The 20,592-nt window shown below is 46.0% G+C and overlaps 3 protein-coding genes across 3 annotated transcripts in view; 1 reads left to right on the top strand and 2 right to left on the bottom strand.

Moving 5' to 3' along the window:
- Nucleotides 1-5: 5 nt before the first annotated feature.
- Nucleotides 6-6,831, top strand: LOC8027746. Its single transcript, XM_002409436.5, has 2 exons — nucleotides 6-1,579; nucleotides 4,696-6,831. Exons 1-2 carry the CDS (start codon nucleotides 348-350, stop codon nucleotides 5,630-5,632), a joined length of 2,169 nt encoding a protein of 722 aa, XP_002409480.3. The 5' UTR covers nucleotides 6-347; the 3' UTR covers nucleotides 5,633-6,831.
- Nucleotides 6,832-8,553: 1,722 nt separating this feature from the next.
- The window catches only part of LOC8027745 (phospholipase A1 member A), a 65,554-nt gene continuing 53,515 nt past the window's right edge, over nucleotides 8,554-20,592 (bottom strand). The window contains 8 exon segments of the mRNA XM_042289459.1: nucleotides 8,554-10,074; nucleotides 10,201-10,335; nucleotides 11,052-11,121; nucleotides 11,208-11,257; nucleotides 14,823-14,898; nucleotides 15,041-15,140; nucleotides 15,293-15,404; nucleotides 15,471-15,697. Coding sequence (XP_042145393.1) covers nucleotides 10,022-10,074; nucleotides 10,201-10,335; nucleotides 11,052-11,121; nucleotides 11,208-11,257; nucleotides 14,823-14,898; nucleotides 15,041-15,140; nucleotides 15,293-15,404; nucleotides 15,471-15,697 — 823 coding nt within the window. The 3' untranslated portion in view covers nucleotides 8,554-10,021.
- On the bottom strand, nucleotides 17,509-19,871 carry LOC8027759 (isocitrate dehydrogenase [NAD] subunit gamma, mitochondrial). The gene has a single exon (XM_002409434.5). It carries the CDS (start codon nucleotides 18,723-18,725, stop codon nucleotides 17,574-17,576), a length of 1,152 nt encoding a protein of 383 aa, XP_002409478.4. The 5' UTR covers nucleotides 18,726-19,871; the 3' UTR covers nucleotides 17,509-17,573.

The following is a 20,592-nucleotide window of genomic DNA, read 5'->3' as shown; positions in this document are numbered from 1 at the left end:
ACAGCAGTAATGGCGGCCTCCGTACATTGAGGTTTCGCATGTTTCGCTGCGGTAGGTAATCGCTCTGGTGCTCTGGTTCGTCGTCCCGTTCTACTGTCAGAATGTTCGTCAGCGCACATGAAATGTAAGCGAAGGCTCCACACATAACAGTGACCTGCCCCCTCACGTGCTGATCTCTTGGCGGCAGCTGCTTGTAGATCATTGGTCTTGCCATACATTGCATCACGGACTCGACACATCAACCATTCCCTGGCGTTGGCCGGCGATTTTGCTATTAGATTTTACCACGGGGATTGTGATCCTATCGGACATTAACGATCATCACCAGATAACGCACGCAACGAGTCATGACGGTTGCCGGCGTTGAACCTGAGGCGGGATCCTCCCCCGCCGCCGATGGAAACTGTGAGGCAAGTCAGCCAGAAAGTTACATTCGGACGCGGGTTGCCGAGTTACGGAAACGTTTCCGAGCGCTCAACCTCGATCTCGACGAGTGTTCCTCCAACGCCGCAGCAGAATGTTGGCTCGTCCGGAACCTAACCCCGTTCAACCGACTCATCCACCGGGTCAGCATCGAAGTCGTCGAAAAGGAGCCCGGTAAACTCGGCGTCTTCAGCTTCGATTCCGAACTCAACAACTCACTAGAGGAAGACGCACTCTACGACGCCGCCTACATCTTCACCTGGTTGACGAAGCACCGGTGCGTCGAGACAATCCACCTAGCCAGCAAGGTGTTACTACAGCAGCCTTCCTACCTCCTCAGCATGGGACTAAGCCCGAACATCCGCCACCTCAGGCTAGGAATGGAGGGCTTCAGGATCGTCAACGAAGAGGAGTTGTGCGAGGGGCTCGGATTCCTCGTTCGCCTGGAAAGCTTCGAGCTCATCGGGTTAGACATCGGCCACAAGTTGGCATCGGCCTTCGCAGATTTGCTGAAGCGCAACGCTGGTCACCTGAAGAAGGTCAGTTTCAGTCACAACTATAACGTATCTCAGCGGTCCGTGAACACTATAATGAGGGGTCTCCTTCACTGCACACACCTAACCGAACTGACATTCGACAACAATGTCAAACCGAGGGCAATGAAGATGGTGGCGAAACTAGTTCGGTCTTCGAGCATGCTGCACACGCTCTCCCTGAAGAACAGCTGTCACAATGACGAATCAATGGCTATCCTTGCGAGGGCCTTTGAGGGGAAAAACTCGGTTCGTGAACTCAAGCTCTGTAACTGCCAGGCGTCTCTTGCACCGTTTTTCCGGGCGCTGGAAGTGAACGAAACGCTACAAGATTTGGACCTGACTGACTCCAACGTCAGTGGACGTGCCACGGATGGTCTGTCGGCGGCGCTGGCGAGGAACACCGGGCTGCACACTCTCGTGTTGAAGACGTGCCAGCTAGAAGACGAAGACATGGAGAAGCTGGCGGAAGCGCTTGAAGTGAACCGCACACTTCGGAGTCTCAACTTGAGCCACAACCTTCAGGGTATCCGTGGCTCCAGCGTCCTCTGCAGGGTGCTGGGGAAAAACAAGACGTTGAAGAACCTGGCGTTGAGCACGTATCGCATTGAAGACCACGAAAGGTGACTGATGCAATCTTTAGTGTTTCTTTTATAAAAACACCCCCAAAAATGAATTGCTGTTTTTTGCCAGGTGGTTCAATATAATGTCAGAAGGCTACCCGATCAATATTTTGCTAGAGAGTCACATATATTTTTAATAAAGTCAAAAAAGGCAACTGCTCAAAACCGAATTCGAAACACGAGCACGGAGTAATTGCGCAGCATGTCCACTAGAGAGGGGGGGGGGGCGAATATAGGAGAGAGTTGCCGGAAATCACGTAACTACACACGACTGCATTTTTCTTCTTCTTTTTTTTAAAATGTGCAAAGCAGACAACAGTTTTAACATTGCAATGGTCAAGCACAAGAGGGGGAACTGCTAATTTGCAGTAATGCAGCCAGTCGACTGTAGATAAGAAAGTCTGCTGCCGATTCCCTGCTGCAAAATCAAACCCCAGGCTCAGTCGTACAGTACCACGCATGGGCCACATTCGCACCTAGTAAAGAAATTGTATGTATGCACATTCAACACCAAGTACGCTCTTCGTGCTTGATGTTTGCATGTGGTTCAAGCTCTTACCAATTGGTGTTCATTCAGCCAGGAGAAGGGGCAACGAGTCGGTAACGTCCTGAAGTGAATCAGCTTGGTGGTTGGGTGTGTCTTACGGAGTAAATCCTAATTGTTTTGATTGGTAAAAAATTTCTTTTTCAAAGCTAAACAGATTCGCAGGGACCATGAACGACAGTTCTGAAGTCGAGGTCTCACGCTTGTCATTCGCCGCCACTGCTTAGTCCGCTTCGTCCAGTCCACGACTCCCGCAATGCAATGCCATGTTGAGAATTACGCAGTGCTCGTGCTTCCGGCACACTGCACCTTTTTTTCTTTTCAATCAACATATTTGCAGCTTTTTAGAAGCCACGAAAAATGGGTTTCATATTGAGTGTGTGCCTTCGATGACCCACAACTTTGATTATATTTGGTGGTTGTGTCTAAACCGCACGTGACCACAGAAAAGAGAGTGACTGCGACTCTAACCAACCAGTTCTCGATCGGCAATTTTTGGAAGGAAAAAGAAACTGATTCCCTTTACGTAGGAAGCAGCCCTGTTTCAGGTTAGTTTAGTTTATTTACGTCAAGTTATATAAAACAAATAAGGGCAGTCAACAAAAAAAAAAAATGTTAATCTATAGCGGGTAACACTTAGCTATAAAACAGTTTCAAACTTTCATGGGGAACCATGTCAGTGATGCGATTGCTGCGCCATTTGCACCAAATTTCGTCAAAAAGCTTACCCTGTTACATCCTGCTACATTCAGCCGAAATATGATGAATTTGTGCCAGCATTGTGCCAAAACTTGATTTCACTTCATTATAATACTGACAATATAATGCCTCAGGCCCCGCTACACGTCCAAATCGTTATGGTAGGCTTTTGCGAATTTTCAGAACTTTTGATTTTAGCTGCAAATAGCATACTGTTCTATTTGACTTCTCTGTCAGTGTCAAACACTAACAGTACTCAGAATGTTTGCAATATCTCTTATGTTCCTAGTCTGCTCTGGCATTTAGGCTTAGCTGTGTTGAGTGTGCTTCTCACAGCGCTCTTGTGTACTGCAGTGAAGCGGCAACCGCGAAATAAGCATTGCAATTTTGCTTATCTTGCTTTGCTGCAGTGCATCCAAGTGCTAAAGGGAAAGCATTACCCCAGAGGGTACGTTAAACATGCAAGTGTCTAGTATATTAAAAAAAAGGAACTTTGTGAGTGTTAATGTAAAATGCAGTAAATTTCTTTAATTGAACTGCGCCTATTATTTATGATAGACTGCAGTATTCTGGCGGTATCTTTTTAACTTGGGGATTTAGCTAGGGTACTCAATAAAAAATTCATATACTAAGCTGCTCTATAGGTTTTTTTAGCTCTGTTTTTTTAGTTATTTTTATATATGTTTTATCAGTTCTTGGCACAATCAATAAAATAAATTAAAACTGAATTATGTGAAGCAGAAGGAAGCTTGTGAATAGCCTTAACAACCTTGGCATACTTATCGTTCACGTGCCCATCTCTGTTATTGCGAGGCTCTACATACAAGATGTCATTCATTTTCATAATTTAATGACACATTTTTTTCTTTAAATTAACAATTTTTGTTTTGTCACACCGTTTAGAATTTGAATTGAACATCAATCTGTGTGATGAAGATTATTCAAACATTATTTTAGTGGAATATACTATTTGGTTTATATTTTATTTCCTGCCTAAAATTACCTTTCACAGCAGTCCATACAGTCCTTTATAGATCAGCATTTTGTTGCCATGCCTCGTGCTTCTATGCACAACTAAACAGTTAGCTCTGTGTTTGAGGAAATCAAACCTGCCATTACACACAAGTGTGAAGTCAAAGCATGCATGTTTCTAAGTTCGATAGGCCAAAATACGAATCTTAACATATAATATTCACAGTGGTATGAATAATAATGAAGGGTGTGCTTGCACTCCAAAAGTCCTTTTTTGCTGCTTCACAATGGACTTTCGGCTGCTACAAAATGACTCGGTTCAATCACATCACTGCCATGTACATTTCACATAATTCCAGACATTCTCATCAGCGCTATGCTCGGCATCAACTGCTTTGGGCTATGTTGTCAAAGCTAGCAGTTTCCATGGTACTCCAACTCTGTCAGAGCTAGTTGCATAAGCGCACGAGACACAAGGCAAAGCTGCACGTTCATGCAGCAGTGTGGGGATGCAGCGCTGTGGAAGCTACACTAGCCTACCACTGTGGAAGCTACACTAGCTACACTGTGGAAGCTACACTTGTGCAAGAACAAAAAGAAAACAAATCTTCTTATAATTTGTGTTGATAAAGAATGACTGGTGCCTGGATAATGGAATCTATTAAAGCTTGCAACCAGGATTTTGGACTGGCTCACTCAAACCGAAGGAGGCCAAAGGGAAACCATGGATAGCACCTAAAATGGCTGCAATTGCCCTGCTTTTCCACAGTGCCACGACACAGTTGGGAAACGAAGCTCTGGAAACATTTAGTGACTCTGACCCAACCAAAATAGCAATCAAACTGATGTAGCATCAAAATCACCCTTTTCGTGAGCATGAACCTCTTCCATTTTTTCACAGGCCGACCCTCACCTCCCAGCTCGCCCGTTCCCAATGCTATGGCCAGGTGAGCATTGACTGGGCAGAGGCAGATCTCCCGAACCTGGCGTTGGCACTGACGCTTCCCTCCACGACACCCACGGTGCTCCGCCTCCACATCTTTGCGCTGCCGACGGTCCACGTTTGCGCCATGTTCGAGGCCATCGCCACCAACAACCAGATAGCGGAGCTCCAGATCGAGTGCTTCACACATCGCGACCCGGTCAAGATGGACGCGTTCTACCGGGCGATTGTGGGCAACGAATCTATCCGCCGGCTCCACCTCATCCTTGGAGATTCGGGGTACTCCCTGCTCGTGACGGCATCAAAGGCACTTCTGCTCAACACGACCATCAGGGAGCTAGAGATTGAGTGCGAGGACATGAGCCTCCGCGGAACTAAGCACCTGGCGCACATGTTGGCACAGAACCGTACCCTCACCAAGGTAGTGCTCGCCAACGTCACCATCAGGACAAAGTTTCAACGGATGCTGTCCCGCGGACTGGCTAAGAACGAGTTTGTCACCGAGTTCAAGATGGGCTGGGACCCACCAATCAACCGGGCGTCCTTGAGGGTTCACGAAGCGATGGCGCGGAACGTCGGACTGGTCAACAGCGCGGTTCGCTTCGTGCTGCGGACTAACGTGAGCAAGCGGTGTGCCGAGGCATTTGAGAAGCTTCGGCGGTGTAGTTCCTTGGCCACGCAGCTCGCAAAGGTGACGGGGAAGGCGGACCGGGAGGTCAAGGCGGCGTTGGACTCGGCGGCGGAATACATCCGCTCCAACTACCTCGTCATCACGGGGGTCGTGAGGGAGAGGGTGGAGTGTCTCTCGGGGGAAGACACCCAGGTGGATCGGCTCAACCACGAGTGCTGGCGCGCCATCGCGACGTTCCTCAAAGTGTCCGACGTGGTCGGATGATGTAGTCTGCACCGGAACGCTTCTAGTCTGGGACTCGAGTGATTGTACTTTGCTTTAGGCAATTTTGTGCAGTGTAGCAGTGGCTGCGCGAGTTCCACGAACATTTTTCTGCCAACGTGTAGCTCAGTCTGCGACAGTGGCCAAGCTGATGAGCCTGCCAATAATGCGAAATAGCACCTCTAGGCAGCCATACTTTTGGCAAGTTTTACGGCATTATTGATGACAGAAGCTTTTGGTGTATTGTCCTTACACTTCAATGACTTGTGCCATTTAGGGGCTTTTTAAGTGGAGGTTACTTTGTGAGTGTAAAGGCAGCGAACCAAATGGTTTCGGGCTTGCTTTCCTCGGCTCAGGCTTCTTTAAGCATTTGACTACATTCCCGCAGCATATTTTCGAGAACAGTTGTTCCGTGGTGCCATCTGCCAACTAAAATATTCACTATTTCCAATGGACAAATTGGCATGTGTAGGATTGTGAAGAGTTTGCTCTGGGCATGCTTAGCTAAAATGAAAACCACCTCATTGTCCTTCAGATATTCTAGACATAATATCAAAGTGCTGGGAACTGAACCAAAGACAACACTGGTCTCGTGAAGCCACAAATGATGTGTCCACCTGAAGTGCTGTCCCATACATTCATGCTGAAGTGTGCACCTTCGGAAAGAGCGTCCTTCTGATGCAGCGCCTTGCAAGTGCATTTATAATGTGCTACTTTAAAAAGTACATGCTTGGGCACTACATAGGAATGCTACTGTTTTGTAGATACTGCAATTCATGGAGGCAAGCATTAGCCTGGTTTGAGTACTATGCAGTGTATTGGCTATCTTGTACTTTCTGGAGGGAATGTGCACTCCACAATTCAAAACGTGCCTAAGCACATGCGCAAGAACCGCATCACTCTGTTGCAATTACATGGGTTCACTCCTATTAAGGTATGCAATATGACAATGCTTTTTGATGCATGTGTACTAGTTGATATTTATTTCAGTGGTTACAAGGTGAATTGCTCAATAGAGCAACCCTACTGGACAACCTCAGCTCTTATTGACCTGCTAGCAGTTCAAGCAGTGCAGCTTGCTGTTACCAAGTTGTTCTTACTAAAAAAAAAACTATTCTGTTTTAAAGTGTAAATATAGGCTATATTTACTTTGTTCTAAAAATGTTAATCTACAAAGCTATATTAAAATTGTTACAGCAAAATTATGTCTGGTCTCTTGTTCCACAAAGAAAGCTTTTTTTTTTTTTAGTCATTCTTCGTAAGAGTTTTTAAGCCACTAAGAATATGTTCTACAATATGCATTCATGTATGCCTTGGCACATTATATGGTTCATCGAGATACATAATGAGTTTACCAGAAACACATTCATAGATGCACTCCCCATTTGCACAACACAAGTTCCGCAAGTACCTTAATTTGTTGAACCTAGTAGCCAAAGCCGATGCTTTACAACATACAGTTGTCCTTTATTCAAGCGATGCTGTCGGCTGCCGAAATTTTAAAAGAGGAAAATCACATTCTTTTACCTCTCAACCCAAATTATTGATAATTCTAAGGATAGAGCGAGTGGTCTACGATAAGCGCAGCGAGCAGACTATGCACCCTGGTGTCTGCTAGTTGTGCCTATCAGTAGGTGGAGCAACAAGTTACATTCATTGATAACTCGGTCGTCTGCTGTTGATTGTGGCAGGTTTGTTGGTCTCATTTTTTACAGGATGAGAACATGTCTTCAAAAGTCATAGGTAAAATCCACCCCCTAAATGCACATTCGGTAAGTTTCAGCTTTTCATGTGTAGGCGTCAATTTTTCCAGCTTATTTTATGAAAAGCATCACAGAAGGCTTAGTCTCCACCCCAATGCAGTGCTAGCGGCTGGGACTCGATATCAAAGTTTCAGAACTCGCCATTACCTTATTCAAAAGTTCTAAGCAATTTTCGAGTACTTGAAAATGGAGCCTATTCAAGGTGTTCCCAGCGATAGACCTGAGGCATGCGGTTTAGAGAAGCTCGTTTTAATGAACGCCGTTTTACCGACCCCAGTTCATCGAATTCCTTTATAGAGAAACCAAGTTTAGAGAAAATGGCGATGAACCTCCTTTTAGTTAATTTGGCTGCCACGAAGCGGCATGTACGGATACGTCAGGCGAGTTAACGTTTTTGTAATGAGCCTTTTTTAAAAAGCGTCCCCTTTAAAGCCTTTAAATAGAGTTCAATTACTGGCATTTCTCTAAACCGAGGCTCTGCTTTCTCTATAACGTGCTTTGACGAGATGGCATTCAATCAACCGTAGTCAACATTACTAGAACCCTCAGTTGGAAAGCTCGCCGTCGAAACCTGGGCCGCTGGCGTCCACCGCCGAGACCGAGCTAAATACGACAACAGCGCCACTCTCTATCATCTGTCTGTACTGTGGTCGCCTTGAGCTTTTAGAAAGCATGCTTTTGAATAAAAACCAACGGAAAAAACTTTTATTGGAGTTTAGTACAAAATGAAAGGCGCATGACGTTTCCTAAAATATTTAGTTAGAAAGGTTTTGCAGCACAATTAATATTGTTCTTATTAGTGATGGGCCAAACTTTTGCCGAATCGAAAGTTAGGCGCCGAATCTTGGGATTCGGCAAAGCCGAATTTCTGCCGAACTTTTCTAAAGATTCAGCAAAAATACATTGTTACCAGACCTAACGTTGATATTGTTTTTTCTGGCGAAAAAAAGTTTTATGTTTCTTATTTCTTCTTCTAGGGGGGGTGTGTAGCTGGTGTGTGCTAGCCCACTCTGCCACCGGTCCCCTGACCATCTTTCAGAACAAGCAAAAAAGATGCATCGTGGAAACGGCGCAAACAAACGAGGACGTATAAAGAGACACGTGACAAACGCAACTATCAACGGCGCAAACAAACGAGGACGTATAAAGAGACACATGACAAACGCAACTATCAACTGACGAATTTTATTAGAAAGATACACGAAAACAACCCTTCATTCCAATGGCACTGCGATCCCGCACAGGGGCATTACGTGACTGCTAATAAAAGCGTAATGACAGAGGTTAAGAAAGCTAGCTCAAATCCGAAAATGCCATCTCACTGTCTAGCAGCGCCAACGACGGTTGGCCGACGCTAAGCTGCACACACGAGGCTCCCATCTTTTCTTTATTTGGTACGCCTCCACTATATCTACAGACAGCTGGCTTTTGTGCTTCAAAATTACTTCTGTGCCACTTAATCTTGGCTCGCACAACAATCCATCGCAGTATGAGGGTAAGTAAATCCTTGCAACGACATTTGTCATGATTGTAGGCATAGATATATATGAGCCAAGTGACACAAGTAATTTTTAACCACAACGACCAGCTGTGTGGAGGTGTACCAAATAAAAAAAAAATATATATATATATGGAAGTCAAATATGGAAGCCATATTCACTGGACGCCATATTTGAGGGTACGGTTCACTGGACTCGGATAAGAGCTTACTTTTATAAGTTCCTAAGACTGGCAATCTTGATGGTGAAGACCGCAGGCGAACTAAGGGAGTGAGAGACGACATTCATGCTTTTGCGTTCACAAGTCGTAAGAAGTGCTTTGCTGTCCTCAGAAATTTTTTTTATTGTATTTAGTTTAAACCCCCCCCCCCCCCCACCAAAAAAAAAAGTTGAACATGCGTCCAATTTGTTTTAACAATATTCTATGTTTTAAGGCAGGGGTCGGCAACCTTTAGCACAGAAAATTATTAGGCAGTGCCACAGGCACAAATTTAATTCTTCACAAGACTGTGTGTTCACCCCCGCATATACCTGCCACATCCCACACACGAGCCTTATTGGCTCTTGTGGGAATAGATTGTAATACATCAAAAATGGAATAAAAGTGTATCGTGCTGTATTATTGTATACCGGGACGGTATTTTTCAAGTATTTGGGTCGGCTGTATTACAACAGTAACCCTGATAAACCCCGATTTGTTGTCTGGCATTGAAAATAAACACAGAAAAACACTGAATCCAGAAAAAATAATGAACCCCCCCAAAAAAAAGAACAGAACCCAAAGAACAATAAACCCAAAAAACAAGGAACCCTAGTTATATGGCATGCAAGTTCTTCTAATATTTGAGTACCTTGTGCTTTTGTTTACCCGCTAAATGCTCCCACATGGTCCTGAGCATAGGCGTAGACAAAGGCGGGGGGGGGGGGGGCATTGGGGCTCTTGCCTCCCCTGGTGAGATCCGAGGGGGGGGGGGGGTTAAAGTCCTCCCCCCCGGGCCCTGGCGATGATCCTTACCGAGACGCTGTTTACATGCCATGTAACGAGTTTTTAGTTGAGGCATGCAAGCAAAATAATGCCCACGTTGCCTTTACCAACACCTACACTGGACCTAGTAACCAAATCCGATGCTTCACAACACATAGCCGTAGTCCTTTATCCAGGTGATGCTGTCAGCTGTTGAACCTTTAAAAAGAAAAATTAGGTAATCACATCTGTAGCCTCTCAACCCTAATTATAGTTAATTCTAAAGCTGAAGACGAGCAGTCAAGACAGACGAGCGTAAGGCAGCCACGAGAAATATTAACGCACCGCTCGGGAAGTACTCTAAGCCGATCCAATCCCTGTAGCCGAGTTCTTCGATCAGCTCGAAAATGTAGCGGTAGTTGATCTCGCCAGGTGCGCTAGGCTCTTGCCGGTTCGGAGCCTGGGACACCTGGACATGACCTATGTGGAGATATCGGCACTTGCAGTGACCACTGGTTAGACTTGAGAGTGATGGTGAGGACGATGGCTCACCAGAAAAGATTTTAACAACACACCAGCAGGCACAATCCACCATTTTCAAAAATGCATGAGCTTGTGCTCAGTCGATTAGAGGCACTCCCTCAACCGAGCAAGCTAGATCCTGTCCGCTCCATTGAGCCACTGTGACATAGACTGGGTTCCCCAATGTCCCTTTTGTGCCTATTGTGGCTTATTTAAAGAGGAACCTTCCCTCTCCTTTCCAATGGTGCACATTGTTTCGTCCTGAGAATCCTTGAACCCAGTTTTCCGCCAGGTGGCGCCACTTATTATGAAAATGGTGGGTTAAGTTATTTTATAATTGTCCTTAGCAATGAGGTAGGTAACAAGGCTAACGTAAAGTTGCCAATGAGAAGTGAGGTGAACATAGCTGAGGACCGAATCTGCAGTATTTAGACAAAACCAAACGGACAACAAGCTTCCCAAATAACTGATCACCCGTTAGCAGACACTAGAGGTGCCATCTGCTAATAGTGCCATGTATCTTCAAATCTGCTCTTTAATTTTGTACATTAGAAGTCGCTCTAAAGAAAGCATCCTGACTAGACCATCATCACAACCGTGGAGTTGTTATTGGAATCCCCGCTTCGGACAAGAAAGGTGCATGCAATCTTCTCAAACATATGCTCGACACTTACCGACCAATGGGAATATTTCCCTAATGGTGTTTGTCAGGTTTCCGGACAACATTTGCATGTGGAAGACGTCCTGCAAGGAAATGTTAGAGAGGACGATTACAGAAGGATGCTCGAGATCTCAAAAGCCACAGGTAAAGGTCGCATGAGTGACATTACCAAGAGCAGCCTCATGTTCTTGTGGTTGATCTCGGCTACATACTTTGCACCTGCAACGGTTGGTTACAAAGATTTTAGAAACAAATACAAATTAATTGCGATCTGATATGGCAAATAAATGACCAGAAATAGGAAGCAATATTTCCAGCATAGGAGGTTTATGACATGCCTATAAAAGTGGCAAGTATTGGCTCTTGTAAAAACTGACGGTTACGTCACAACTCTTGATTGGACTAGTTGGTTGACACTGAAAACTAATTAGAAAGTGCAAACAGGACAAGGACAAAAGCATCGGTCTTTTTTGTATGAGTCTTTTCTACATCCCTGTCTTGTTTGCGCTTTTTAATTAATTTTCATAATGCTTACATTTGGAGGTATAGACGAAGTTCCTGTAACGATTCAACTTCGGACAGTGTACATCAGTGTTCGAAATTAATGAAGAATTTTTGAATTACCGAGACACTGAAGACGATTTTATTCTTTGCAATTGAATTCTAATCTGACAGCAAGTGAATGCCAGTCGTGCCCATTTCGTTCGTTTCTGACACCCAACGTTTTCAGCACATCTGCGAAGCTACAACCTATAAACATTAACTGTAAAATGCAAACTGAAAATGTATCTTGTAGTAGTAAAGCTGTAGTATTTGTCCAAGGAATCAAACTTTAATGCCTTTTCTTTTCTTAAGGACCCCAAAGAGTTTTTTTGCGGTGGTATTATTTCTGCAACAAACTGCTGTGCTCTACTTTTCTAGTTTGTTCACTCTAAAGTCACTGGAAGCTGGGAAAGTAGTGCCAGTGCCTTCCCTGCCTGCTAGCAGGACACAAACAAATACCAACATACAGACAACTAAAATCCTGCAAGACGAATGGCTGACTGGAGTCTGGTGCCATGGCAATCATCATTTCGGCCTTTTCAAATCTTCGAAAGGGTCGTTCTGAATTTGCCACGCCAAGCTCGCTATGGGGCATCATTTAGTGATGTGATTGACCCGAGCCATTTTGGAGCACCTTTCGGAGCAGCCAAAAGTCCACTTTCGAGCAACGAAAATTCCTTTTTGACCATAAGCACACGCTCTGTTTTTATTCATTTCACTGTGATTACTATTATAAGATTCTTGCGTTTTCCTATCCAACTAGAAGACTATTTCGCCGTCCCACTTGTATGCGACCGTTAGCATCAATTGCACGGCTGCTTTGATTCTCTTAAACACAGAACAAGCTGTTCACTAGCTGCATGTAGAAACACCATGCGCGGCAAGGAGGTGCTGATTGATGAAGAACAGGTTGAACTGCTGTGAATGATTATTTTAGGTATGGAAATCGGAATGATAGGTAAACCAAAACAGTAGATTTCACTGAAATAATTCTAGAGTACAATAACCAGGAACACCCAAATTTGCGTTTCATTCAAGCTTTAAAGGGTAATTTAATTTTACAATGCCCATTGCCCACCAACAGCTAGAGGCCTAGAACAGTGGTGCATAAAGTCGTTTGACAAAGCAAATTTCAGAACACAGCCTTCTAACAACACACTAAAAAAAAAAAAAAAAGAAATACTACTCTCGAAAGTCATCAGGTCGTTGCTAAATACGTCGACAGGTGGGTCAAAATGATTAAATAAATAAAACTGCAGATAAAAGACAAATGACATTTTATATGTAGAACTTCATGATAAAAATGGGCACGTGAATGCCCAAGCTTTTATCAACTGCCGCAGCTAATCTAGTTATAAGCCACTCTACTGACCGTGTCATTGTACAGATGATACCTATATTATAAAGGTCATATCTAAATAAGATATTGACATAAAAAATAAACCTATAGAACAATCCATTTAATCTTCTTGTAATACCCAAGTATCCTGGCTAAATCTCGAACCTGAAAAAAATATTGTCAGAGCATCACAGTCTATCCTATACGGTAGCTGCAGTTTTATTCAGAAAATTTTACTACAAGATTGTCACAACAACACTAACCAGATTTTTATATAAAAAAAAAAAAAAAAATATATATATATATATACTAGACACTTGCATGTCTAACGTTCCAGCCTAGAGGGATATTTTCTCCTTAGCACTAGGGTGGACTGCAGCAAAGCAAAATCACAATGCTTTGTGGTTCTTGCTTTACTGCAGTACATCAGTACGCAATGAAAAGCGCAGTCAACGAAACTAACCCACCAAACCAGACCACGAAACTTTTGAGTATACTGCCAGCGTTTGACACAACAATAAAACTGATAAGTACAGGGTGTCCCAAAACAAAAACTTTACAGGGTTTTTTTCACCACAAAAAATAGACCGTGCATCGCCGAACGCTCGTTCTCTGCCGAAAGGTAGTGCTAGAGGTCCGAAAGAGATGCCAAAATTTCAGCCCAAACTGATACTTTATTCAAAAGTTACAAGTGATTTTCTGAAAATTTCAATGGGAAAATGGCGGCCAACACAGCTATTGAATACATGGAGCTCTATAGCACCAGAAACCGAAAATGGGTGAAAATGGGCTCCATTTTTTACATTGAAATTTTCAGAAAATCACTTATAAGTTTTGAATAAAATATTGGTTCGGGGGTGAAACTTCGGCATCAGGTTCAGACCTCTAGCGGCACCTTTGGGAGGAGAATGAGCATTTGGCGATGCATAGTTTACTTTTGCGGTAAAACAAAACCTGTAAATTTTTTACAGGGACACCTTGTATGATCACCAAAAGTTCTGAAAATTTTCACAGCCTACCGTAACGATAAAATCATGTAGCAATTGCCTGTGTCACAATTTCAGTATTAATAAAGTGAGAGTAAGATTTGGCTTAAGATGTGGCGCAATGTTGTCGCAAATTCCTCACTTTGACGAAATGTAGCAGGATGCAGCAGGGCGAGCTTTTTGGCACAGTTTGGCTCAAATGGTGCTGCACCGAAATGGTGCTGCACCGAAATGGTGCTCAAATGTTGCTGCTCAAATGGTCACTGCACCGAAAGCGTTCCTCGCCAATATAAGCGTCTGGCATTGTTTATGCAAGCAACTCAACTTATAAATCATGTACTATCTCCAGAGATCAATGATATTCTTCTTGCGTATCTCAAGACGGGAAGACCATTTTTCTATACCACCAAGCACCGAAGCCCCATATGGTAGCGGTGCGAAAATATGTGTTTGTTTCACCAGTGTGTGACAAACAAAAGCTCCATATGCAAGAGAAGTCTTTATAAAGCAACCTGTCACAGCGAATTCTGATCGGCTCACCGAGAATACAATGGATAATGGGGAAACTGCACATTCTATGGACAGAAATGGCGGCCATACCGCCATTGCGCCGCATCGCTTGGTGCTACTTTCCCAGGATCCAGTGACTTTAGTTCACCCTAAAGGCCTGTTCACACACACACACATGAGAGAGCTACCTCAGTGCTATTAGTCAGCACTGGAAATAGCACTGGCCAAGTGATGCAGTGCTTTGCACTATATGAGTGATGCAGTGCTGGCAAAATATTGCGTCAGTGCTAAGCAACGTTAGTGCTTCATCCGCGCTGTTCCTCGTGTTGATTGAGTGCTGCGATATGTGTGCGAAGCGACCTTAACAGAGTGCATTAAAATCGGTGCTCGTACCTCACTCTCTTACCTTTCTCGTAGTTGTCGAGGAAATAACCTGGCTTGACTTGTTTGCACAGCGGCTCGATGACACCCACAATATCTTCCTGCAATGTCGCAGTATCAATTGCGTTAGAAGAAGACATGGTGCTTCACAGCAAGTGAAACGTTCTTGAATGCTGTGGAATATAAAACGAGCCAAGTAATTCTATAAATCGCACTTTTAAAAAGAAATGTGGGGCAACTCACCTTCTCAAACATATCGGCCGCTTTTCGCAGGTTCTTGACGTAGGTCTCCTCCATAGACTTGTCGCAATGACCGCCCGTAACTCCAGCCATCACATGAACCCTCGAAGGAAGATAGATTTCTCGAACACACAAAAATATGGAGGCGTTTCTTACGCCAATCATGCAGACACGGACTAAGAACCAGCTTGTGCGTGCACGTATAAACCTGGCCTAAATTTATTTCTCCCCGCAAAGTCTGTTATCTACACTCACTTGTTGCAATTGAGTGCCTTAGCGTAGTTGAGAGTCGTTTCCAGGCTACGCAGAAATTCGCCCTCGCAGCCCGGCTTTGCGGCAAATCCAAGTTCCCCTTTCGACAAGTCACCTGCGTTAATTGAACACACGCAGAAATTAACCTTCAAACAAACAAAGCACCAAACACCTCACTCACCTGGATAAGAGTTGATAAGCACTTGCTCGAGCCCAGAACTCTTTTTCCGACTCCGAATTTCTTCGAGGGGAGTGTCATAGGGAAACTGACATTCCACCGCCTTGAACCCCATTTGAAGGGCCGTCGAATAGCGGTCCGCTAAAGAACCGTCTTTGAACATCGTCGAGAGGTTGGCGGCAAGCTTCACAGGCATCGTCGGCGGTCCTTCGCTGTCTTTTGAGAGTTTTCTGCACCAAAATCAGGCCGAAATTAAACTCACAAACAGACGACCTACGAGTATGCATTCCATACCTAACGCAGGCTGATTTCGCGCGAAAAACAAGCGGAAAATCTTGCTGAAAAATTCGTGAACGGGAGACTACAAAACGTAGCCACATATCAAACGAAAAGTAACCGCGTAGCGATAAAAAACCACGACAGACCTTGCACCCTTGCACGTGTGAGGAGTCATTACGAACAGTGGCAGAGCAGGGAAAACTCGTGAAACGGCTGGGATTGATGTTTCGCACGGGGTTGGCTTGTCAAAATCACGTGACTACAATGTCGGGACTAGCGCGAATTTTGAAAAGGATAGGCGAGTCGTCATTCACTCTGTTCAAAATATCGATAAATAATCGCTCCAGAACCAAAGGTTACCTTTCACGGATATAAAATGTATGCTGAAGCCTCAATATTAAATTTTTAATAGCTTTCAGATACATTTCTTTCAAGATTTAAATTCCGTGCTGACCTTGCTCAGTTTCCGCTTGTATGCTGACGAGAAAACGAAGAACTTGTTTCAAAGAGAGCACTTTCTACGAAAAAAAGAATAAATAAAAGAAAGCTCTGTGAGTGAATGCGGCTCACTGACTAACAACACCACTCACGGGAAGGGGAAGGGGGGGGAGCTTTTGGGGTTTTAGCCAACACCACCTAGATAAGCAGAAGGCCCCCGCACCGTGATCGCCCCGTCATCACATCCAGGTCGATCGAGGCTTGAGATTGCGGTTGGGCACGAGTGCTGCGACTGTGTTCGTGCGGGGCTCGTGTTCAATCAGCGCGTCGAAGGTCGGACTGGCTAAATAGCCGAGTTAGCGCGATCCGACTGTTATAACGTTTCATAAAGGGAGAGGACGCGATGCGGAGGCTTTGATTATTCCATAGTCGGTGACAGGTCAAGAACGAAGTGGAAGCTCCTCCCACCTCCTTCCACTTTAGTAGAGCGAACGCTGGAGAGGAGGCCGTTCGCTCCGCTAAAGTGGAAAGGAGTGGGAGGAGCTTCCACTTCGTTCTTGACCTGTCACCCCCCCCCCCCCCCTAAAACCAGTATTTTGAACCCCCTTTCCCCTCTCCGCACCCCAAGTAATGGACATCCCAGCCACCTCAGCACCCCCCCCCCTCCCCCCCCCATCCCCCCCCCCCCCCGAAAAAAATTCCTGGCTATGCCGCTGAAGGGGAGGGAGGTCTGGCAAGTTAACATTCTTTTTTTTTTTTTCATTGTTCTGTCAAAAAGCAGGAGTGAGCAAAGCCTTTCTTTTCCTCGGAATGATAAAGTGCAATATTGCACACACTAGCATTTTACAAACTTGAGTCCACTGCCTATTTTTATGCCATTCGGAAATAATGCAAAGAGCGCAATTTAGAAGCCGATTTATGTGTACTAGAAAATAAACATTCGGTTAAACGCTAAAAACACCGAGGTGAATGTGACAAATCAGTCACTTCGCTTTGAAGCAAAGTATTTACAATTAATCTTGATTTTATTGTTGAAAACGTAACCGTTACGATTGTGGTAGGGGCTCTGACTTTTTTGTACACTGTCTTTCGACGATAAAAAATACCTAATTTAGAGAAATTTTAACTGGTAGCTACGTGCAACAATTGCACGTAGCTAACGTGTAAAATTTAACAGTAACTAACTGCTAAATTTTTACTATGTATATATATATATATATATATATATATATATATATATTTTTTTTTTTTTTTTTGAAACACACTCATTTTGGAATCTCAGAGAGCCGATCCTAAAACGTCAAACAAGTTTTCAAAGCAATCATTTATCAACATATCTCTTTATTCTTATTTTTCTACGTAACGGAACACACCTTGAGCCTTGCAATCTCAGACTTGACACCGCACCGGCGAGTCAAGATGAGGTCGATTATCCAGCGGCACCTGCGTGTGCTTCTCCACTTCCCGTAACACATTCTCCACGACGTCACTCGTGGACGCGGTGCCTCCGAGGTCCCGCGTATGAATCTTATCTTCGTTCAAGGTCTTCTCCACAGCGTCCTTGATAAGATAAGCGTGGTGCCTGAGACCCAGATGCTTGAGCATGTCCACAGCCGCCAGAAACGTCGCTGTCGGATTGGCAATGTTCCTCCCGACCAACTGGCTGCCCGTGTTACGCGTGGCAGTCTCAAACACCGCGTAGTCACGACCATAGTTGCGACCAGACGTGATGCCGGGACCACCCACGAGTCCGCACGCGATGTTCACCAGAATGTTGCCGTAAAGATTGGGAACAAGCATGACGTCGAATTGGGACGGTCTCGAGACCAGCTGCATGCAACAGTTGTCGATGATCATGTCGCTAAACTCCACGTCCGGGAACTCCTTGGACACCTCCCGACAGGTCTCGAGGAACAGTCCGTCTGCCAGCTTCATGATGTTCGCCTTGTGGATGACGGTCACCCGCTTCCGCTTGTGGGAGCGCGCGTACGAGAAAGCGTACCTGGCCGTCTCCGCAGATTTCTTTCTCGTGATGATCTTGAGTCCCTCCACCACCCCTGGTACGCTCTCGTGCTCCAGGCAGCTGTACTCGCCCTCCGTGTTCTGGCGGATGACCACGATGTCGATGTCCTTGTGGCGGGTGGTGACCCCCGGATGACTCCGGCAGTGGACCACGTTCACGTCTAGCTGCAGGGCGCTCCTCAGGACCAGGTTACGTGGCTCCACTTGGAGCGGGTTCTCCGTCTCGACGTTCCCCTTGAGGGCGACGCCGTTGCGGCGGATGGACGTCAGGGCGTTGTGTAGAGACTCGGGGGTGTCGTCGACCTCAACCCTCTCGAAGTCTACCGGTACCTTGGCGCGCTCGAAGACTTTCTCCACGTGGGACATCATCTCGGGGCCGATACCATGTCCGGGCAGGAGGGTCACGAAGTACCGGCCACCGTAAAGTGAGCCCAGGCGACGGACGGATACTTTGGCCCCGTGAAAAGACGACGGGCAGAGCTGGCGGTATACAAGCGGCATCCATGTGGCGGCGGCCATGTTGTCTAACGGCAACTACGTCGCGGCACACACTGCGCAAGGCGCAAGTGTTTCACCTCCCCCTTTCTTCTCTGGCGTACCGGTCGTTGCAGCAAGCTGCGAGCGCGGATGACGCATACCGATAGCGCGGAAGCTGGTTTTCTTTTTCTTGTGTTGTTCCCGCCGCGCTCTATTTATTTGCTGTTTGTTGGGTTCCTGGAAGCGCGCTTGGCTGGCTTGGCATCGTGTCGCGTGCGTGTGTGCTAAAGACCGTGACCTGGAAGCGAGAGTGTCTGTCTGACGCTTTCTTTCTGCTGTCTCTCTTTGCATCGCTTAATCACGCGATCGTCGTTTTCAAGCGTTTCCACTCAGCATCTGTACCGTTCATTATTTGTTTTTTTTGTGAGAACTGAACACGAAATTAAATATTTGCCTTATACTACTCACTGACCAGTGGTCCTACTATGTAGCACGGCACAGCTGAAACGGTGTTAAAAACTATTAATTTATTTACAAAGGAGATTGTAATACCCCCGTATGCGGCAGGCTGATATATTTTAGCGTCATTAAACTATAAAATATCGCCAAATCTACAGTGCGCGGCACACTTAGCGCGAACACGATATCGGCGGTTTTTCACATTTTACTTGGAAAGGGTATTGGCGTTCATCAAAATTTACCACTTAGGTTACTACCCCCCCCCCCCCCCCCCCCCCCCACAACTTGGCAAACCCTAGCAAGCCAGCCCAAGCTCTAGTGATACGCAATTGAGAACAAAAGTAAAACCGGCCGCTTTAATAATAATAAAAAGAAATTGTTTACACAGGCATGTCAAATGCAGGTTTCTTCCTCGCTTGAGCTTGTAGGAAATCGCGTACCGCCGCCGATTCGCCATTTCCCACGTGGTCCGTCAACAACCCGAGTCCAGCCTGGTTCTTTCACGGGAGCGGGATTCCGCTCCCCGTTTATTCGTACAATAAAATACAACACTACAAAACACTCAATCTAAACTACAAATACAAGCTACATTACACAATTATTTACAAATGCACGTTCAGGCTAAAGCTAAACACAAAGGAGGCCTTAGGCCTCGCGTCCCGCGATATCCTAGATCCGGTCGCCACCCACTTGCCTGCCTGCGTCTTGGTCTCGTCCGGAGTTCTTAGAGGCCTCTCGCCCCCTGCCCCACCGAGTATATATCTCGATGGGCGAGGAGGTTTCTCCTCGCCTGCCACGGGGGCGCCTGCAGCGCCCTCCAGTGGCTAGGAGAGAAAGCGGCGCGTCGGGAGCCGAATTCGAGATCCCGATCGACCCCGCGGCAACACGACCATGTGATCGTGTAGCGGCCAAGATTGGCCGAATGGTTTGATGGGCGCCCTCGTGAATTCACGGTGCGCCATACTCCCCTCTCCTAAAAATCGAAGTACGCCGGAATTCAGACGTACGGCTAGGCTGCTGGGAACACCGTCGCTTGGTTTGGCCTGGAGACCCCCCACACGCACACACACACCGCTGGTCCCATGGGTCGTCCTCACTGAGGTCCATCAGTTCGCCCGAGACCTGGGGTGCGCGGCCACCGCACACCTCACAGTAGACTTTGTCGACTTCGGCTTGGCGGCGGCCTCCGGGGCAACGGGGTCCTTGAGCAGTGTGCCTGGCCACCATGAGACTGGCCCCTCCACAGAGTGGTGCACCGGAGAGGGACTGTGGTTGCGACCCAGCTGCGACCGCCCTCCCGGAACGATGCGGGGCTGGAAGTCCAGTGTCACTGAGAACTGCACCCCGGCGTCCTGCGTGGCGTCGCGGACGTCCCACAAGGCTCCCCGAGCTGTGGTTCCTGCCGGGGAATACGCTGCCAGAAGACGAGGAGCTCAGCCCAAGCTGGTGT

This window comes from Ixodes scapularis, unplaced genomic scaffold, assembly GCF_016920785.2.
Source record: "Ixodes scapularis isolate PalLabHiFi unplaced genomic scaffold, ASM1692078v2 PGA_scaffold12__126_contigs__length_90152505, whole genome shotgun sequence".
NCBI classification, from domain to species: domain Eukaryota; kingdom Metazoa; phylum Arthropoda; class Arachnida; order Ixodida; family Ixodidae; genus Ixodes; species Ixodes scapularis.
The sequence above is the reverse complement of the archived record's forward strand: the minus strand, read 5'-3'. Positions and strand labels throughout refer to the sequence as shown.